The 21872-nt window shown below is 40.6% G+C and overlaps 1 protein-coding gene across 4 annotated transcripts in view; it reads left to right on the top strand.

Annotated features, from left to right (window-relative positions):
* The window catches only part of IDE (insulin degrading enzyme), a 92683-nt gene that overhangs the window by 21566 nt on the left and 49245 nt on the right, over positions 1 to 21872 (top strand). For all 4 annotated transcript variants that reach the window (XM_053582719.1, XM_053582716.1, XM_053582717.1 and 1 more), the window contains 4 exons: positions 2533 to 2717; positions 4079 to 4286; positions 11017 to 11186; positions 19296 to 19418. In XM_053582719.1, the coding sequence (XP_053438694.1) occupies positions 2533 to 2717; positions 4079 to 4286; positions 11017 to 11186; positions 19296 to 19418 (686 nt within the window). The remainder of the gene's footprint in view (positions 1 to 2532; positions 2718 to 4078; positions 4287 to 11016; positions 11187 to 19295; positions 19419 to 21872) is intronic.

Raw genomic sequence — 21872 nt, 5'->3', positions numbered from 1 at the left:
TTACTACAAACAGAGCAAGACCAGGAGCACTATCTGTGTAAATCACTGTGATTTTTAAAAATCAGGCCGGATGAGGTGGGTGGCTCATGCCTGTAATGCCAGCACTCTTAGAGGCTGAGGTGGGTGCAGTGCTTGAGCTCAGGAGTTCAAGACAAGCCTGAGCAAGAGCGAGACTCTGGCACTACTGAAAATAGAGAAACTAGCTGAGGTGACACACCCCTGTAGGGTTTGTTCCAACCACTCAGGAGGCTGAGGCAAGAGGATTGCTCAAGCCCAAAAGTAAAACAAACAAAACAAAACCAGAAAAGGAACAATATTATATGTTTAGTACGGGTATGACCTACAATACTGATCTTTAAAATCCTAAATATTCAAAAATAAATAAGTCCTAAGTATTCTATCCTCAGAGGAAGACCTAGGGGATAGTACTAATGGTAGCAAACCTCTTTGGTTTATCAAGTGTTACTCAGATTAGAAGAATAACTGTAGATGTTTTCAGAGAAGAAGGTATTCTGGTAAAAGTGAAGTAGACTTTTTTTTCTTTTCTGAGACAGAGTCTTGCTTTGTAGCCCTTGGTAGAGTGCTGTGGCATCGCAGCTCACAGCAACCTCCAACACTTGAGCTTAAGCAATTCTCTTGCTTCAGCCTCCCAAGTAGTTGTGACACAACACCCGGCTATTTTTAGAGATGAGGTCTCGCTCTGGCTTAGGCTGGTCTTGAACTTGTGAGCTCAGCCTACCCACCTCAGCCTCCCAAGTGCTGGGATTAAAGGCGTGAGCCACTGTGCCCAGCCCTGCAAAGTAGACTTCTCTCTCTCTTAATCTCTGGAGGTTTTTTTCTTTTTTTTTTTTTTTTTTTTTTTTCAGAAGTCTCACTTTGTCGCCCTTGGTAGAGTGTTGTGGCATCACAGCTTACAGCAACCTCGAGCTCTTGAGCTTAGGCAATTCTCTTGCCTCAGCCTCCTGAGTAGCTGGGACCACAGGCACCCGCCACAGCGCCTGGCTATTTTCTTTTAGCAGTTTGGCCAAGGCTGAGTTCACACCCTCCACCCTTGGTATATGGGGCTGGCACCCTACTCACTGAGCCACAGGCACCACCCAATCTCTAGAGGGTTTTTTTTTTTTTTTTGTAGAGACAGAGTCCCACTTTATCGCCTTGGGTAGAGTACCGTGGCATCACACAGCTCACAGCAACCTCCAACTCCTGGGTTTACGCAATTCTCTTGCCTCAGCCTCCGGAGTAGCTGGGACTACAGGCGTGCACCACAACGCCCGGCTATTTTTTTGTTGTAGTTAGGCCGGGGCCAAGTTTGAACCTGCTACCCTCAGTATATGGGGCCAGCGCCTTACCCACTAAGCCACAGGCACCACCCCTTTTCGGAGGTTTTTAACACAAAAAAATACTTAATATAATTGTGTGCCTATTACAGCCCCATGTTACTTGCCTTTAAATCTTAATGTCTATCAGTCTTTAAGGAATAGTCAGATCTACTTTTTTCTTCCAGGTAATAAGCACAGGCTTATTTTTTCTCTTTAGTTTCAAATGTTTGGGGCTTTATCTGAGTGGTGTTTTAACCTGCCAGTAATAGCAGGTTCAGTTTTTGTCTTAAGCAACCCTCAGTATAGACAAAAGTAACGTCTACCTTACTCAAAAAACTTTTCTACCCTAGATTCTTAGAAACTCCTTCGCTACACTGTCAACAGTACCCCTATGGTATTCTGTGTGTTGGAAGTCTTTTTCTATTACTGTAACTCTAGACTTACTAGATAAGAAAGAAGACTGGTGGGGCCACATCTGTGGTGCATCTTAGAATGGGTACAGGCGATTGCACTAATGTACACAGCTATGATTTAACAATAAAAAAAAGAAAAGAAAAAAAAAAGAAAGAAGACTGTCAGAAGCCCTTTTAAGAGAATTTATTTAACATCTCCTGTGCTGGCATTCAACTCTTAAAGCAAATTATAAAAACTACTTGGGGTCCTACCATCATTTTGTTTGTTTGATGTCCTTTTGTTGCCATTGTAGGGCAGCCCTGGTCTCTTATTTTGTGTTAGAATTTCACAGGCTTGTTCTGCAGTAGGTATTGTTTCCTACGTTCTGAGTATGTGCATACCAGACCCATGAGTTCCAGATCTGCTCTATTTTTAAATATCATCAGGTTGAGCAATGTTTTGGCTGACCCAGTAATAATTTTCACCTCACTTACTCTAACAGATACCTCTGAAATATGTGTGTAAGAAAACTCTTTTCTAGGTCAGCACATTCAACAACTCATGGCCCAGCCCACCCCATCTCTCATGCACCTCCATGTGCTCTTCTCGGTACAAATATGGCTCCACAAAAACAATATTGTTAGGATTTTTCTGAAGGAATTAGGGGTAAGAGCCTATAAAAAGGCTGCAGATAAGCAATAAAAAGTTTCCTCCGGGCATTTTATTATCTAATAATAATGTGGTTATAGGTTTACTTGATGTTATTCCTTGTCCTTTAAAAAATACCAGTCACAAACTTAATTTTTTCTTTTCTTTTTAGTTTCCAAAAAAAGACTTACAGCAAAATGAATAATCCAGCTATCAAGAGAATAGGAAATCACATTATTAAATCTCCTGAAGACAAGCGAGAATACCGTGGGCTAGAGCTGGCCAATGGTATCAAAGTTCTTCTCATCAGTGACCCCACCACAGATAAGTCATCAGCAGCACTTGATGTACACATAGGTACAGTTCAAAATTTTGAATTAAGCTTTGTTCATTGGCCTAAGGCTGACATTTACTAAAACTTTCTGTATGAATGCAAATAAAGACCTAATAGTTTAGAATTTGATGTACCTTATCGTTTGTACCACATATAGCTACTGGTAAACTAAATTTGTCCAAGTCAAATAATCACACAAAAGGCATCTTGTTACGTTCCCACCTCAGGTGACCTAGCCAAAAGGAAATTCATTCCCATCTTTTTCTTTTTTAGAGACAGAGTCTCACTTTATCACTCTTGGTAGACAGTGCGATGACATCACAGCTCACAGCAACCTCCAACTCCTGGGTTTAGGCAATTCTCTTGCCTCAGCCTCCCCAGTAGCTGGGACTATAGGCGCCTGCCACAACGCCCAGCTATTTTTTTTGTTGTTGTTGTTGCAGTTTGGCTGGGGCTGGGCTTGAACCCACTACCATCAGTATATGGGGCCAGCGCCCTGCTCACTGAGCCACAGGCACTGCCCTGTTCCCATCTTTTTCAATAAAACAGTTGTGATTTTGGGTGGCACCCGTAGCTCAGTGTATTGGGCATTGGCCACATACACCTAGGCTGGTGGGTTCAAACTCAGTCCTGGCCAGCTAAACAGCAATGACAACTGCAACAAAAAAATAGCCAGGCTTTGTGGCAGGCGCCTGTAGTACACTTACTAGCATATTTCATAGATTCTTACATGCATATTTCTTCTATATTTAATGACACTTAATCAGGTTCCTTCTTATCTATGTGTACAATTAGTGAGGTGTTTCTTTCTCTTAGAAAAGCTTTTATTTAACACAATGACATTTTAGAATTGAAAAAGTAAGGTAATATTGAACAAATAACTATTGCCTACCACAATGCAGAGTGCTTTGCAAGTATCAGCTAATTTGCACTCATACAACCCTCTAAAAGAGGTATCAAAAAGAATTAGTGACTCAGGCAAGATAGATAAAGTACTGTGCTTAGTGTTTCACAGCTAGAAGAGCTGCTAACCCTCAAATCCATGCTCTTAGCACTATGTGATATGGTCTTCTGCAAAAAATAAAACGATGACAAGAACATTCTAGTTCTTATAAAACAGTGATTTTGACTTTTTCCTTCCCGCTAGTGTGTGAGGAAATAAATGGTCAGAGAAGTTGTAGTCTGCCTGAGGTTACCAACTATTAAATATCAAAAGCACAGAGTAGAACCTAGGTCTTCTGCCTACTGGTAGGCCATTTCTTTCTCTGATCGTATGGTTGGAGTTGTCACACTAACAAGAATTATAAATCATCTGTAATTCATCTGTGTTTACTAGCTTTGAACATAAAAAATTGATTTACTATGTATATATTTTCTCTTACAGGTTCATTGTCAGATCCTCCAAATATTGCTGGGTTAAGTCATTTTTGTGAACATATGCTTTTTTTGGGAACAAAGAAATACCCTAAAGAAAATGAATACAGCCAGTTTCTCAGTGAGCACGCAGGAAGTTCAAATGCCTTTACTAGTGGAGAGCATACCAATTACTATTTTGATGTTTCCCATGAACATCTAGAAGGTGCCCTTGACAGGTAATGTTGAATATTCCACAAATTATCCAATTCTGTGTACTTACCACATTAATAATAATAGTATTATTTTTACAAAGACAGCTTCATAGTTTATAGTTTAACAAAGGGTATTTTCACCAGTATTTTTCTGTGCGTTTTATAAAAAAGAAATAATGATGTCATATATTTGCATTTCCTTTTGCAAAGGAAAAATAATGACATAACTTTAAATCTGTCTTTAGGTCTACCAAATATTATTATTATTTTTTTGAGACAGAGTTTCATTTTGTCACCCTTGGTAGAATGCCATGGCATCATAGCTCACAGCAACCTCATACCCCTGGGCTCAAGTGGTTCTCTTGCCTCAACCTCCCAAGTAGCTGGGACTACAGATGCCCAGCACAACACCTGGCTATTTTTAGAGACAGGGTCTCACTCCCTCAGGCTGTGCTCAAATTCCTGAACTCAAGTGATCTACCTGCCTTGGCCTCCCAGAGTGCTAGGATTACAGGCATGAGCCACCTGGCAAAAAAATATTACAAGCCCCGCAAGACATTTAAATTTTTTTCTTTCCTTTTTTTTTTTTTTTTTACAGACTGAGTCTCACTTTATCACCATTGGTAGAGTGCTCTGGCCTCACAGCTCACAGCAACCTCCAACTCCTGGGTTTAGGCCATTCTCTTGCCTCAGCCTCCTGAGTAGCTGGGACTACAGGCACCTGCCACAATGCCCAGCTATTTTTTGTTGCAGTTTGGCTGGAGCCGGGTTCAAACCCGCCACCCTCGTTATATGGGGCCGGTGCCCTATCCACTGAGTCACAGGCACCGCCTTATAAATTCTTTCTTTTTTTGAGACAGAGTCTCACTTTCTCGCCCCGGTAGAAGGCCATGGCATCACACAGTTCACAGCAACCTCAAACTCTTAGGCTTAAGTGATTCTCTTGCCTCAGCCTCCTGAGTAGGTGGGACTACAGTCATCTGCCACAACACTCGGCTATTTTTTGTTGTTATTGTTGTAGTTGTCAGTGTTTAGCAGGCCTGGGCTGGGTTTGAACCCTCCAGCCCTGGTGTATGTGGCTGGTGCCCTAACCACTGAGCTACGGGCACCGCCCAACTTATAAATTCTTACTGGTTTTTCCCGTTCTAACTGGTGTTACCTGTTAAGCATGCTATGAAGAATAAACTTTAATAGTGTCATAGATCTCTTTGCAAACGTACTTCTTCCAGAATGCTAGATCTTAAAAATACTCTGTTCTCCTTCACTTTCTTGCTTCTCAAGGATACTTAGTGGGTACAGAATGTTTTGACTTACTATTTTAACCCTGGGGATATTTCAAAAGCATTTTCTAGAGTAAATTCCATTAGGCCAATTTAATTTCTAATTTTTATTGGATTGGTGATTTGATTCAGTATTCAAAGTGTAATTTATCCTTAGTTAATTTTTATAGTTTTCTCTGTTAACAAGGAGTAGTTCTATAGCTTTTTGATGGGTCTGTAATGAAGTCTGACTTTGTAGTTTTACCCTGTTTCCCCGAAAATAAGACAGTGTCTTATTTTTTAAGGTGTGCCCCCAAAGATGCGCTAGGTCTTATTTCAGGGGACGTCTTATCTTTCCTGTAAGTAGGTCTTATTTCGGAGGATGTCTTATTTTGGGGGAAACAGGGTAGTAATTTTCAGCTTCATTTGCTTACTAATATGAATATTCATTATATTTTAAAAAATTAATAGGGCAAAAGCATGAGTTTAGGAAATGTGGCTGGGTCAGAGTAGGCTCCTTCCTATTTATTCTATCTTATGTTGCTGTCTTTAGGCAGTGGCTTTGAGGTATAATCATCTATTTATATGTATTCCCAGACGACTTTCATTAATGAGTTCCCTGGGATCATATACTGAATTTCATTTCCTGCTCTACGAATGCTGAAACAGATGTTCATATAATAGATATATGATAGAGGATGTCTGTTACTGGGCTCAGAGTAACTCACTTGAATAAACACATCATTTTAAAAACTGTGCTATAAACATGACCCTCAATCTGGGCCCATCAGCTTTGGTATGTTGCTATTAGGTACTTTTCCCAGCCTGGGTATATTGAGATAGGTAACAGGTTACATATCCAGAAATTCTCTGTTTCCATACATCTTTGATTATAGACTCCAGATAGTTGGAATTTCACTTTGGACTGGTATGTGTAAAGTACTTAGCATAGTATCATATTCATTTACTTAAATATCAAATAATGATAATGGATTGACAGCTGGACCATGAGGTGTAATAACTGAGATGTTTATTAACTCAATAGTCTCTTAGACCCACTGAATAGTCCCATTTAGCTATTGGCTTCATCTGAATTCTGAGTCTTATTCCTATAAGGTGAGATATAATGTTTCTTAAGAGGAATTAGTACATGAAATTTGACTTAAATTGCAACCTATGAGTGTTAATGTATTAATGAAAGGTATTTTAGTTAAACCTTGGTATTCCTAAAGAATAGCCTCAAAACAAGCATATTGGTGACTTATGTTAAAGTTACATACTATGTTATTTGTTGAATCACTGCTTATTAAAAATTAAAAGACTGTTTCTCTTAATACTTCATAAAAGCCCATAATCATGGCTTAGTCAAACTAGTATGTCAGACCTTAAATTTCTCACTATGTTATTTTTTTTCCTGCTAATTAGAGTTTGTTTTTCTCTGTAAGAAGAAAATAAATGTTCAAATTCAGCCTCCCCCTTTTTTGAGATAGAGTCTCACCCTGTCACTCTGTGTAGAGTGCAATGGCATCATAGCTCACAGCAACCTTAAACTCCTGGGCTCAAGAGATCTTCTTCCCTCAGCCTCCAAGTAGCTTGGACTACAGGTGCCTACCACAACGCTCAGCTAGTTTTTCTATTTTTATTTTTTATTTCATTATTATTATTATTATTATTTTGACATAGAGTCTCACTTTATCACCCTTGATAGAGTGCTGGGGCATCGTAGCTCACAATGACCTCAAAATCATGGGCTTAAGCGATTCTCTTGCCTCAGCTCCCAAGTGGCTGGGACCACAGGCACCTGCCACAACATTGACCCAGCTATTTTTAGCGATGCAGTCTCACTGTGGGTTAGGCTGGTCTCGAACCTGTGAGCTCAGGCAATCCACCTGTCTTGGCCTCCCAGAGTGCTGGGATTACAGGCGTGAGCCACCGCACCCGGTCCTATTATTATTATTTTTGTGAGACAAAGTCTCATTTTGTCGCCCTTGGTAGAGTGCCGTGGCATCACAGCTCACAGCAACTACAAACATTTGGAGTCAAGCTTTTCTCTTGTCTTAGCCTCCCAAATAGCTGGGACTACAGGTGTCCACCACAATGCCCAGCTATTTTTAGAGACAGGGTTTTGCTCTTTCTCAGTCTGGTTTTGAACCAGTCAGCTCAGGCAATCCACATACCTTGGGCTCCCAGAGTGCTGGCATTACAGGCATGAGCCACCATGCTCAGCCCATCGTTTTTTCTATTTTTAGTATAAACAGGGTCTCTCTCTTGCTCAGGCTGGTCTTGAATTCCTGAGCTCAAGCAATCCACTAGCCTCAGCCTCCCAAAGTGCTAGGATTACAGGCATGAGCCACCATACCTGGCTTCAAATTCGGCCTTTTAAAAGTTGGTTATAGCCAAGGCAATTCTTACTAATAAGAAAAAGCTGGCGGTATCACCCTACCATACTTTACACAAGTCCACAGTGATCAAAACAGCATGGTATTGACACAAAAATAGAGATATAGCTATTTGTAACTGAACAGAAAACCAAGAAATGAAACCAGTCTCTTATAGCCATCTGATGTTTGACAAACCCCACCAAAGCATACCCTGGGGGAAAGAATCCTTATTCAATAAATGGTGCTGGGAAAACTGGATAACTACACGTAAAAGACTGAAACTGGACCTGTACCTTTCACCACTCACAAAAATCGGTTCAAGATGGATAAAAGATTTAAATCTAAGGCAGGAAACAATTAAAATCTTAGAAGAAAGTTCAGAGAAAACTCTTGAATATGTCAGTCTGGGGAAAGATTTTATGAAGAAGACTTCCATGGCAATTGCTGCAGCAACAAAAATTAACAAATGGGACTTAATTAAGCTGAAAAGTTTCTGTACAACTAAGAACACAACAATCAAAGCAAATAGACAACCTTTAGAATGGGAGAAGATATTTGCATATCACGAATCTGACAAAGGCTTTGAACTAGGATCTCTAGAGAACTCAAATTAATCCACCAAAAAAGATAATCCTGTCTATCACTGGGCAAGACATGAACAGAACCTCCTCTGAGGAAGACAGACGAATGGCTAACATACATATGAAAAAATTCTCATCATTCTTGATCATTAGAGAAATGCAAATCAAAACTATCCTGAGATATTACCTACCCCAGTAAGATTAGCCCATATCACAAAATCCCAAAGTTGCAGATGCTGGTGTAGACGGGGAGAGGAGAATACTTTTACCCTTTTGGGGGATTGCAAACTAATATAGCCTCTTTGGAAGGAAGTATGGAGAATACTCAACTCAAATTGCATCTCCCATTGGACCCTGCATTCCCAGTATTAGGCATCTTCTACCCAGAAGAAAAAAAATCATTTTATCATAAGGACATATGCACTAGATGGTTTATTGCAGCTCCATTTACAATCGCCAAGATGTGGAAACAACCTAAATGCCCATCAATTCAAGAATGGATTAACAGTGATATATGCATACCATGGAATACTTTTCAGCCATAAAAAAGATGATGACTTCACATCTTTTGTATTAACTTGGATGGAGTTGAAACACATTCTTATCAGTAAAGTATCACAAGAATGGAAAAGCAAATGTCCAATATATTAAATACTTTTATGAAGCCAGTAGATGATCTGATTGATTCACACCCACATAGGAGAAAAACTCCTCTTTTTTTTTTGGCCGGGGCTGGGTTTGAACCCGCCACCTCTGGCATATGGGACCAGCGCCTTACTCCTTGAGCCACAGAAGCCGCCCTCTTTTTTTTTTTTTTTTTTTGAGTTTTGAGACAGCATTTCACTGTGTCACCCTTGGTAGAGTGCCATGGTGTCACAGCTCACAGCAACCTCTTGGACTTAAGCGATTCTCTTGCCTCAGCCTCCCAAGTAGCTGGGACTACAGGTGCCCACCACAACACCCAGCTCCTTTTTTAAGTACTTTTACTTTTTTAAGAGACAGAGTCTCACTTTATCGCCCTCGGTAGAGTGCTGTGGCATCACAGCAACCTCCTATTCCTGGGCTTAGGCAATTCTCTTGCCTCAGCCTCTCAAGTAGCTAGGAATACAGGCACCCGCCACAACGCCCAGCTAATTTTTATTACAGTTTGGCCGGGCTGGGTTCAAACCCACCACCCTCGGTATATGGGGCCGGCGCCCTACCCACTGAGCCACACGCACTGCCCCCACCTAATTTTTTTTTTTATTGCAGTTGTCACTATTGTTTGGCAGGCTCGGGCTGGGTTCAAATCCGCCAGCCCCAGTGTATGTGGTGGTGTATGTGGCTGGCGCCCTAGCCGCTGAGCTGCAGGCACTGAGCTGAGAAAAACTCTTTTCAATTCAAGGTGGAGAGAGAGGGAAGAGAGAGATGGGATAGGGGTGGGGACTTTGCAGTATTCCCACTGAATGAGCACAATGTAGGAGTGTATGGCACACCTTTTGGGTGTAGGACATAGCTACAAGAAGGACGCTGCCAAACAAATTCAAATATTATGATTTGGTCATTCATAATCTCACATTAACCTAAAACAAAAAAATAAAAATTTAGGGCCAACTTTTTGCAAAGTAAAAAAAAAAGAAAAAGTTGATTACTTGATCTGTTTATTCTAAGGTGCCTGAGTTTTAGTGAAATGCACTTAAGACTGTAAATTTAGGATTTACCTGAGAACTCTTACCTGCCTGCCTCTTCCTTTTTGTGTGTGGGGGTGTGTGTTATATATTTTTTTGTTATATGTGAGTGTGTATATATATATATATTTATTTTTATTTTTAGCATTTTCACTAATTATTTAGCATCTTTGGGATAGATTAACTCCTGAATTGACATGTTCAATAATTTTATTCTGTTACTTAGAACTTATTTTATAATCCTTTTTTTTTTTTTTTTTGTAGAGACAGAGTTTCACTTTATTGCCCTCAGTAGAGTGCCGTGGCGTCACACAGCTCACAGCAACCTCCAACTCCTGGGCTTAGGCAATTCTCCTGCCTCAGCCTCCCAAGTAGCTGGGACTACAGGCGCCCACCACAACGCCCGGCTATTTTTTTCTTGCAGTTTGGCCGGGGCTGGGTTTGAACCCGCCACCCTCGGCATATGGGGCTGGCACCCTGCTCACTGAGCCACAGGCGCCACCCTAATCCTTTTTTTTTTTTTTTTTTTTGCAGTTTTTGGCCGGGGCTGGATTTGAACTGGCCACCTCCAGCATATGGGGTCGGCGCCTTACTCCTATAATCCTTTTTCTTAATAGCTGTGGTAGTTTTTTCTGATACTGTGGAGTGTACTTTTCCTGTCTAATTAAGTTTCAGAAATATATATATTTTTTTTTTGCAGTTTCTGGCTGGGGCTGGGTTTGAACCCACCACCTCCAGCATATGGGGCCAGCGCCCTACCCCTTTGAGCCACAGGCGCTGCCCCGAGTTTCAGAAATATTTTTAAAAGCTGTTTTTGTTTTTTTAAATAATAGTTTTCAGTTGTTAATTCTGTTTTACACCTTTAGGTTTGCACAGTTTTTCCTGTGCCCCTTGTTTGATGCGAGTTGCAAAGACAGAGAGGTGAATGCAGTTGATTCGGAACATGAGAAGAACGTGATGAATGATGCCTGGAGACTCTTTCAGTTGGAAAAGGCTACAGGGAATCCCAAGCACCCCTTCAGTAAATTTGGGACAGGTTTGTCAATAGCTGCTTTCATGAATTAGTTCTCTTTGACCTCATTTAAACCCATGTCCTCTTTGCATAGTATTGTATTTTATAGTTAATCATAGAAGATTTCAGAATTCCCCACTCCTTCTTTTTTTTTTTTTTTTTTTTAATTTTTTTATTAAATCATAACTGTATACAATGATATGATCATGGGGCATCATACACTCACTTCATAAACCATTTGACACATTTTTATCACAGTGGTTAACATAGCCTTTCCGGCGTTATCTCAGTTACTGTGCCAAAACATTTACATTCCACATTTACCAAGTTTCGCAAATACCCCTGTAATATGCACCACAGGTGTCCCACTCCTTCTTAAATCTCATACTAATAGGGGTCTAAATTTTAAAGAGCAGAGCAGTTAGTTGTGAATAGATATTAGCCAGCATTTTAAAGGGAGCCTTTTATTCTGAAGTCTACTTTCTAACTGGAAGTCCTTTTTTTAAGGCTCACAGGCTTGTTGAATCCTCCTACCTTTTTGTCTCCACCACTGTTCTTCCAGATGTATAACTTGTGCCATGGGAATAGCTCTGGGATACAAAACACTGTAGAAGACACAGGTCTTTGCTCTCAAAGTTCTGTGATCCCCTGAAGATGAGAGGTAAAAGTGACAGGGAGTAGAGTAAAATAAAAGTGGAAATTCTTGATTTTATAATTGTATCCTTTTTCTTTATTCAATTTTTCATTAAAAAGTACTTGCTTAGGGCGGCGCCTGTGGCTCAAGGAGTAGGGCGCCAGTCCCGGATGCCGGAGGTGGTGGGTTCAAACCCAGCCCCGGCCAAAAACCACAAAAAAAAAAAAAAAAAGTACTTGCTTAATAAACATTTAAACAATACAGAAGCATTTAAAGTTAAAAATAAAACTAAAAAAAAATTGGGCGGTGCCTGTGGCTCAAGGAGTAGGGCGCCGGTCCCATATGCCAGAGGTGGCTGGTTCAAACCCAGCCCAGGCCAAAATAAAAAATAAATAAATAAATAAAACTAAAAACATGGAGTCTCTGTCTTCCTCATCTACTCCTGCCAGTCCTACTCATCAGAGGTAATCTCTGTTAGTTAGTTACTCTAATTTTAAAATACTGCTTGGGTAATATAGAATTGCATAAGAATAATGATAATAGATTGTTCATTGTGCTTATAAATTTGTGCTTTTTTCATTTTTGAGACAGTCTTACTTTGTCACCTGCAGTAGAGAGCCATGGTGTCATAGGTCACAGCAACTTCAAACTCCTGGGCTCCCACGATTCTCTTGCCTCAGCCTCCCGAGTAGCAAGAACTACAGGTGCCCACCACAGCGCCAAACTATTTTTAGAGATGGGGTCTCGCTTTTGCTCAGGCTGGTCTCGAACCAGTGAGCTCAGTCAATCTATCCACCTCAGCCCCCCAGAGTGCTGGGATTACAGGAAATTTATACTTGTTTTAAAAGTTAATTTTCCGGCTCAGTGCCTGTAGCTTAGTGGTTAGGGCGCTGGCCACATACATTGGAGCTTGCGAGTTCAAACCTGGCCCGCACCTGCTAAACAACAGTGACAACTACAACAACAAAATAGCCAGGCATTGTGGCTGCTGCCTGTAGTCCCAGCTACTTGGGAGGCTGAAGCAAGAGAATTGCTTAAGCCTAAGAGTTTGAGGTTGCTGTGAGCTGTGATGCAACAGCACTCTACTGAGGGTGACATAGTGAGACTCTGTCTCAAAAAAAAAAATAAAATAAAAAAGAAAAATACAAAATAAAAATAAAAGTTAATTTTGGGAACTTTTAAAGACAGCTTTCGTTGTTTGTATACCATTCTAATGTGTGTATCTAACAACAGCTAGAGAAATTAGTGTGGCTTTATGGAACTAGAAGAAATTTTCAAAAATTGCACATAAAAGCAGTGATTTTATATTCTTTTGAAATATAGTACTTGCCATTCGATAATAACATCTTAAGTAAATAGTGGGGGTCCCTAAAATGCATATGTAATGCTGACTTGTTTGCAAGTGTTTTTTGTGGAGAACATTAGCATACGTGGTATATCAAGAAGGGAGTGCGAGCTTTTGTATGTTTTTTTTGTTTATTTGGGTTTTTTTTGTAAATAGTCTCACTTTGTCACCCTCAGTAGAGTGCTATGGTGTCATAACTTACAGCAACATCAAACTCTAGAGCTCAAACAATTCTGTTGCCTAAGCTTCCCAAGTAGCAGGGACTACAGGCACCTGCCACAATGCCCAGCTATTTTTTAGAGATGAGGTCTCACTCTGGCTTAGGCTGGTCTCGAACCTGTGAGCCCAGGCATTCCACCAGCCTCGGCCTCCTAGAGTGCTAGGATTACAGGCATGGTCCACCAAGCCCGGTCTGTTTTTTTATTTTTTTTATTTTAAATAGACTAGGTCTTACTCTGTTGCCCAGGCTGGAGTAGAGTGGCATGATCATAGCTCACTGCAGCCTGGAACTTTTGGGCTTAAAATTGATCCTCTTACCTCAGCCTTTCTAGTAGCTAGGACTATAGGTGTTTGCTACCATGTCCAGCTGATTTATTTTTATTTTTGTGGATATAGGGTTTCACTATGTTGCCCAGGCTGGTCTTGAACTCCTGGGCTCAAATAATTCTCCCACCTCAGCTTCCTAAAGTGCTGGGATCATAGGTTTGGGCACACTATGCCCAGCCTAGTGTGAATTTTAAAAAGCAAATTTCAAAATCATTACATTCAAGTGATTGTTGCTTTTTCGCAATAGTCCTTTTGGTAGGTTGGATATTTACACCAGCAATGGTACTATTGTGTAAAGTATGTTGGAGCTCCTCTTTGGGAATTGCCTTTTTTTAAAATAACCTCACTGGTGACAAATCATAACAGTATAATCAAGAAGTAGACAAAATCTTCCAAGAATAAATTTGATGAATAAAGTGAGTGAATGTTGTCACAAGTAAACTGTGACAACCAAGGAGCAATCTTAAAATGACCTAGAGGAATGTTTCAGGAATGATGGACAAAGAGATACATTTCGTGACATACACATATAGGTGAAATTTGTGGGCATATTTGTTTTTATAAATTTTTTTTTTTTTTTTTTTTGAGACAAGAGTCTCACTCTGTTGCCCCAGCCTACAATACTCTGGTGTCAACCTAGCTCGCAGCAACCTTAGACTCTTGGGGTCAATGATCCTCCTGCCTCAGCCCCCCACATAATTGGGACTACAGGTACAGGTACTACATGACACCCAGCTAATTTTTTCTATTTTTAGTAGAGCCAGGGTCTCACTTTGCTCAGGCTGGTCTTGAACTCCTGAGCTTAAGTGATCCTCCCTCCTTGGCCTCCCAGAGTGCTAGCATTTCATGTGTGAGCCACTGCACTCCAGCCAGTTCACATAATTTTTTAAACCCAGCATAGTTTTCCATAGTAGGGATATACCATAAATTATTAAACCAATATCTTGTTGATAAGCTCTTGGGTCATTTTCGATTTTTTTTACTTATGTAAACATTGTTGCAGTTAATAAAACTTTACATATGAGATTTTGTGCATATGTGAGAGTCTGTGGTAAATTTTTTGTGTGTGTGTGAGTCTCACTATGTCACCCTGGGTAGAGTGATGTGGTGTCACAGCTCACAGCAACCTCAAACTCTTGGGCTTAAGCGATGTGGTGTCACAGCTCACAGCAACCTCAAACTCTTGGGCTTAAGCGATTCTCTTGCCTCAGCCTCCCAAGTAGCTGGGACTAAAAGCACCTGCAACAACTCCCAGCTATTTTTTTTGTTGTTGCAGTTATCATTGTTGTTTAGCTGGCCTGGGCTGGATTCGAACCCACCAGCCTCGGTATATGTGGCCAGCGCTGTAACCACTGTGCTACGGGCACCGAGCCTGTTTCCAATTTTTTTTTTTTGCAGTTTTGGGCTGGGTTTGAACCTGCCACCTCTGGCATATGGGGCCGGCGCCCTACCCCTTTGAGCCACAGGCGCCACCCCCAATTTTTTTTTAATTGTTAATAAGATCAAATTGTTAATAAGGTCAAATTTTTTTTTTTTTTTTTTTTTTTGTAGAGACAGAGTCTCACTTTACTGCCCTCGGTAGAGTGCCGTGGCGTCACACGGCTCACAGCAACCTCCAGCTCTTGGGCTTATGTGATTCTTTGTTTTTTTTTTTTTTTTTTTGTAGAGACAGAGTCTCACTTTATTCCCCTTGGTAGAGTGCTGTGGCATCACAGCTCACAGCAACCTCCAGCTCCTGGGCTTAAGCGATTCTCTTGCCTCAGCCTCCCGAGTAGCTGGGACTACAGGTGCCCGCCACAGCACCCGGCTATTTTTTTTGTTGCAGTTTGGCCGGGGCTGGGTTTGAACCCGCCACCCTCGGCATATGGGGCCGGCGCCCTACTCACTGAGCCACAGGCGCCGCCCGGGCTTATGTGATTGTTTTGCCTCAGCATCCCGAGCAGCTGGGACTACAGGCGCCAGTCACAACACCCAGCTATTTTTTTGTTGCAGTTCGGCCAGGGCTGGGTTTGAACCCACCACCCTCGGTATATGGGGCCGGCACCCTACTCACTGAGCCACAGGTGCCGCCCAATAAGGTCAAATTTTTATTGTTGCAGTTGTCATTGTTGTTTAGCTGGCCTGGGCTGGGTTTGAACCCGCCAGCCTCGCTGCATGTGGTTGTGGCTGTAATCACTGTGCTACAGGTGTCAAGCCTGTAAGCTTTGTTTTAAAGATAATTTAAAATAGTTAATATAATGAAAACATAAAATAGCATTTACCAGATTTTATAGTCTATAAAATCTTCACATTGGTTACCATATTTCTTAAACTTAACAATAACTCAAGTTAATATTGAGTAATTATTGTCTAACAGATGCTGTGCAGAGCTTTAACATGGATTTTTGTTGTTGTTGTTTATTTTTTATTTTTTTTTTTGCAGTTTTTGGCCGGGGCTGGGTTTGAACCCCCCACCTCTGGCATATGGGGCTGGCGCCCTACTCCTTTGAGCCACAGGCGCCACCCTGGATTGTTTGTTTTTAATACAGCAATCCTGTGAGGTTGGTTTTCTTATTATTCCTATTTATGAATAAGTAAACTAATGCTTAGAGAAATTGAGAAACATGCCAGTGTCTTATAGGTAGGAAACAGGATGTTGGGGATTGAGCCCTTACTTGCTCTTAACATCTGGTCATATAGCCTTATAACTCTAATTTATTATACAGAACATATAAACAACCCTTTGGAGACATTTGGAGACTTTTACAAGGTTGCTTAATTCATACATGATGGAGTTAGGACAAGAATCCCTGACTCTCCCAAAAGTCAAGGCAGTGCCTCTCTCAGTACGTCTAAAGTAGAAAGCTCCCAGTCAGCAAGCCTGATATTCACTTTGCTGTTAAGAGCTTGCTCTAGTGGTGACAGAGCCAGAAAGATAGGATTTAAGATTGTAGTACAGGTAGCAGCATGATAATTTGATGATCATTCTATTTTTACTTGTGCTACGATTTGGAGAACCCATTGAATGACTAAATACTACTACTGTTTATGTATGGCTCGTTGAACTTTTGAAAACTGAGCATACTAGGGAACTAATAGTACATAGTAGAGAAATGAAACATTTCCAGCACCTCACTATTCCTCTTTGTGCCCCTGTGCACCCACCCAAGGCTAGCCTCTATTCTGACTTAAAATAACTCAGATTAGTTTTTCTTGTTTTTTATGCTTTATATAAATGACATTGTACAGAGTACACGTTTGTGTCTGGCTTTCATTCAGCTTTGAGGTTGTGAGGCTCATCCATACTCTGGCAAATAAGCAGTTTATTATTCATTTTCTTTGTTATGTAGTATTCCATTGTGGTCTTTTGGCTTGTTTTAATATAGCATTGTCAGTAGTTTGCAAGTGATGTTCAGGGTACATATCTTTTTTATCTCTCTGTTTTAAAATGGACCTAAAGGCCAGGTGTAGTGGCTCTAATTCTAGCCTTTGGGAGGCTGAGGTGAGAGGATTGCTTGAGGCCAAGAGTTTGAGACCAGCCTGGGCAACATAGCAAGACGCTGTCTCTGCAAGAAATAAAAAAATTAACTGTGAGTGATGGTACATACAATAGTCCCAACTACTCCAGAGGCTGAGGTGGGAAGATTGCTTGAGCCTAGGAGTTTGAGGTTGCAGTGAGCTATGATGAGACCCACCACTTTACTCTAGCGTAGGTGACAGAGCAATATTCAGGAACATCACAGTCAAGTCAGGATGAGCTATAGCTGGTCAACTTGAAAGAATTTTAAGTTCTAGGATTTCGATGGAGCTGTGATCTTAGTGTTTGTAAACTTTGAGTGCACGCGCGCTCCCATGTGTATGTATGTGTGTGTGTGTTTTAACCAGGATTTTGACCAGATTGTGTGTGTGTGTGTGTGTTTTAGCCAGGATATTGACCAGATTATGAATAAGCAAATCAAATCACATTAAGGCTAAAAATCTGATTTTGGTCTAAGACTGTCACATTTATAATCTGTTGAAATAAAAAGTTTCTCTAAATATGGGTGTTGCAGTGTCAGTATTCACATATTTTAGGAATCTGAGCTTTGCAGAGTAAAAAACTAAGGTATCTCAAGGAAGAGTACCTCTACAACTGAGACTCTTAGAATCTTCCTTTGTAGAAAAGAAAGCCACCTCAAACTGGATTTAAGGGATCCTCCTGCCTCAGCCTACCAAGCAGCGGGAACTATGGACACCGCCACAATGCCCAGCTAATTTTTCTATTTTTAGTAGAGACAGAGTCTTACTCTTGCTCTGGCTGGTCTTTCTCAAGTGATCCTCCCAAAGTGCTAGTATTACAAACGTGAACAGTCAGGTCTGGTCAAGGGCAGCTGCTTCCTGGTTGTGGCTAAATCTTTAGTGAGAGACTTCATTAGTGAAGACCCTGGAAGCTTAGATAGTGAGTATGAGTGCGTATGATTGCTTCGTGGCTAGAAAAAGATTAATGAGAGGCAAGAGAATTGCTTAGCTCCAGGAGTTGGAGGTTGCTGTGAGCTATGTGATGCCACGGCACTCTACCGAGGACCATAAAGTGAGACTCTGTCTCTACAAAAAAAAAAAAAAAAAAAAGAAAAAGATTAATGAGCATTTGGTAGGTGGTTTCTTGCAAACTCTTTCTTCCCTAGATCTGTTTATTAAACAGTCTAGGGCATGAATCTTAAGAGTACTGTGTAGCATTACTGAGCGAAAGACTGGGTCTGAAAACACCATCTGGTGGCTTTCTGTTGATGTCCAATTTAGTCAAAGATAGACTTTCCTAATGGCATCAGACATTTTAGAAACACAAGGAAAAAAAATAAGCCTCATGTTCTATTATAGTTTCACCTCTGCACAAGAAAGATCTCATGTAGTAGTATAGGCAGGACCAGTAACAGAAACTACCATGCCGGGACCTTAGGATATTATGCCATTTTGGAGAGATACCAATCATTATAAATGTAGCTGCCAGGTCCTACTTTGCAAGATCTTTATTAAAAAGATATAATTTAAAGAATGTAAGTGTTTTTTTATGTGACTATTTTACCCTAACCGAATTAGTTATTATAACTTCATTAGAACTCTTAGTGGTACACTATACTTATCACTTGAGATTTATAAAAATAGCATTATATCCTATTTTTACCAGTCTAGATCACATCCGTGAGAATTTACATCACAAATTTAATGCTTCAGCCCAAAATAGTACGTCTCTTTCCTCAAGTAACTTGGCAAGTTCCGAAAAGATCCCTCAGTGGCTCTTTTCAATTAATTATGGAGTACATAGGGAATTGAAAATTAAAGTAAGTGTGAATGGAGGCCAGGTGGATCACATTTTATCTTATAAGTGTTCATAATAGTTACTATCTCATAGCGATTTTAAGAAGTATAATTTTTATAAAGCATTTCTAGTTCCTTAGGGAAAACTCTGTATTTTAAAATGTTACTATTTGTACTATATTGTCCTGTTTCTCCACATATTTGACTAATTATTATGTGTATTAGGTTTGAACTGTTTTTAAATTTGTCTTATTAGCAATGTCAGTGATAATTAGAAAACTTTAAAGTTCATGTATTTTGCTTTTTCTAAGTATTGCCTTTTCTTCTCTTTCAGGTAACAAATATACTCTAGAGACTAGACCAAACCAAGAAGGCATTGATGTAAGGCAAGAGCTACTGAAATTCCATTCTACTTATTATTCATCCAATTTAATGGCTATTTGTGTTTTAGGTCGAGGTAAGAACCTTTAAAATTTTTTTTTTTTTTTTTTTTTTGTAGAGACAGAGTCTCACTTTATGGCCCTCGGGTAGAGTGCCGTGGCCTCACACAGCTCACAGCAACCTCCAACTCCTGGGCTTAAGGCAATTCTCTTGCCTCAGCCTCCCGAGTAGCTGGGACTACAGGCGAGAACCTTTAAAATTTTTCATAGAATTGGATAACCTAAGTTTTCCATTTGGCTATTTCAAAGCATTGGAAGACAGATGTAAAATATAGCTATTTATCTGCTCAAGGTCATTTGAAAATGATCTACTTGTTGAAGACCATATTGATGGAGATTTTAATTTTAGCCCATTGTGTTCCAAAAAAAAAAGTTTAAGCAGAAACCTGCCATTGATAGTTACAAAGCTTAGAGCTTATGATGATATATATTGTTACTGCTTTTATGCTCACTGAATGAAATACATTAGAATCCTTTTTTTTTTTAAATTTCAGATTAATGTGAGGGTACAAACAATTAGGTTACAATGTTTGCATTTGTTAGGTAGAGTCCCTGTTGTAGTTGTGCCCCACACCTATGAGGTACGCCATATACCCTTACATTATGCCCAGTAAGTGGGAGAACACCAATCTCCCTTCTCCTCTACTCTCTCCCCTCTATTTTCTCTCGTCTTCCTCCTTCCCCCAACTTGAATTGAATTGAGTTTTTCTCTTGTTATTTATTCATTTATTTATTTTTGGGGACAGAGTCTCATTTTATCACCCTCTGTAGAGAGCTGTGAAGTCACAGCTCATGGCAACCTCCAACTCCTAGGCTTATGTGACTCTCTTGCCTCAGCTTCCTGAATAGTTGGGACCACAGGCACCCACCACAACTCCCGGCTATTTTTTTTGTTGCAGTTTGGCCAGGGCCGGGTTCGAACCTGCCACCCTTGGTATATGGGGCACCCACTGAGCCACAGGCGCCACCTTTTCTCTTATTATTTAAATTTGAATTATTTTCAAATATTTAATAACTTAATGGGCCAGTGGGATTTTGGATCAGGTTATAATCTATTTTATATGTCTCTAGGTCTAAAAGGGTTTTTCCTTTGTCTTCTCAAATCTGTGGAATGCCGTGCTATCTACATCATGTTACCTTAGGGAATATTTCACACTATTGTTCTTACACTTATCCATTAAATAAATTCTCCTTCCCTTATAAAACAAAACAAATAAATGGAGACCTCAAGAAAATAGAAATTACTACTCCAGTAGATGCTATAAGCATATAAAGGCAAGAAAAGGAAGTATAAAGGAAAAGACTGGCCTATTTGACCTTATTAACAATTTTTAAAAAATTGGAAACAGGCTCAGTGCCTGTAGCACAGTGGTTACAGTGCTGGCCACATACACTGAGGCTGGTGGGTTCGAATCTAGCCCGGGCCAGCTAAACAACAATGATAACTGCAACAAAAAAAATAGCCGGGCATTGTTGCAGGTGCTTTTAGTCCCAGCTACTTGGGAACCTGAGGCAAGAGAATCTCTTAAGCCCAAGAGTTTGAGGTTGCTGTGAGCTGTGATGCCACAACATCACAGTGTATCCGGTGTATCTAGCACTACACTCTACCAAAGGTGACATAGTAAAACTCTGTCTCAAAAAAAAAAAAAAAAAATGGAAACAAACCTAAAAAGTAGTTGATGATAAACTGGGGAAACTGCCTTTTTTTTTTTGAGACAGAGCTTCAAGCTGTGGCCCTGGGTAGAGTGCTGTGGCATCACAGCTCACATTAACCTCCAACTCCTAGGCTTAAGCAAGTCTCCTGCCTCCACCTCGCAAGTAGCTAGGACTACAGGCACCCGCCACAACGCCCGGCTATTTTTTGGTTGCAGTTTGGCTGGGGCCGGGTTTGAACCCACTACCCTCGGTATATGGGGCCGGCGCCTTACCGACTGAGCCACAGGCACCGCCCTAGGTCCAGCTATTTTTTGTTGCAGTTTGGTGGGGCCAGGTTCGAACCCGCCACTCTCGGTATAGGGGGCTGGCGCCCTACTCACTGAGCCACAGTTGCCGCCATCAAGTGATTCTCTTGTTTCAACCTCTGAAGTAGCAGGGACTACAGGCACCTGCCACATGCCTGGCTATTTTTAGAGATGGGAATCTCCATCTTGCTCAGGCTGGTCTTGAACCTGTGAGCTCAGGCAGTCCACCTGCCTTGGCCTCCCAGAGTGCTAGGATTGCAGTGAGCCACTATATCCGGCCATTAATACTTTTTTTAATTTGTGCAATAAACCCTTCATATTTTCTGTCATAGGAGGTGCACTGTCTATACATACTAAATTTACCAAATTCAGGCCAACTTCACAACATTTATCTCAAAAGTTGTTGAAGATAATCTATTCCCTATGTTCTGTTTGTAAGAGTACCCTTCATCGCAATAACTCTTCATCACAAAGAAAATATTCTTTTATGACTGTAATGAACCATAAAAC

This window comes from Nycticebus coucang, chromosome 3, assembly GCF_027406575.1.
Source record: "Nycticebus coucang isolate mNycCou1 chromosome 3, mNycCou1.pri, whole genome shotgun sequence".
Taxonomy (NCBI): Eukaryota; Metazoa; Chordata; class Mammalia; order Primates; family Lorisidae; genus Nycticebus; species Nycticebus coucang.
The sequence above is the reverse complement of the archived record's forward strand: the minus strand, read 5'-3'. Positions and strand labels throughout refer to the sequence as shown.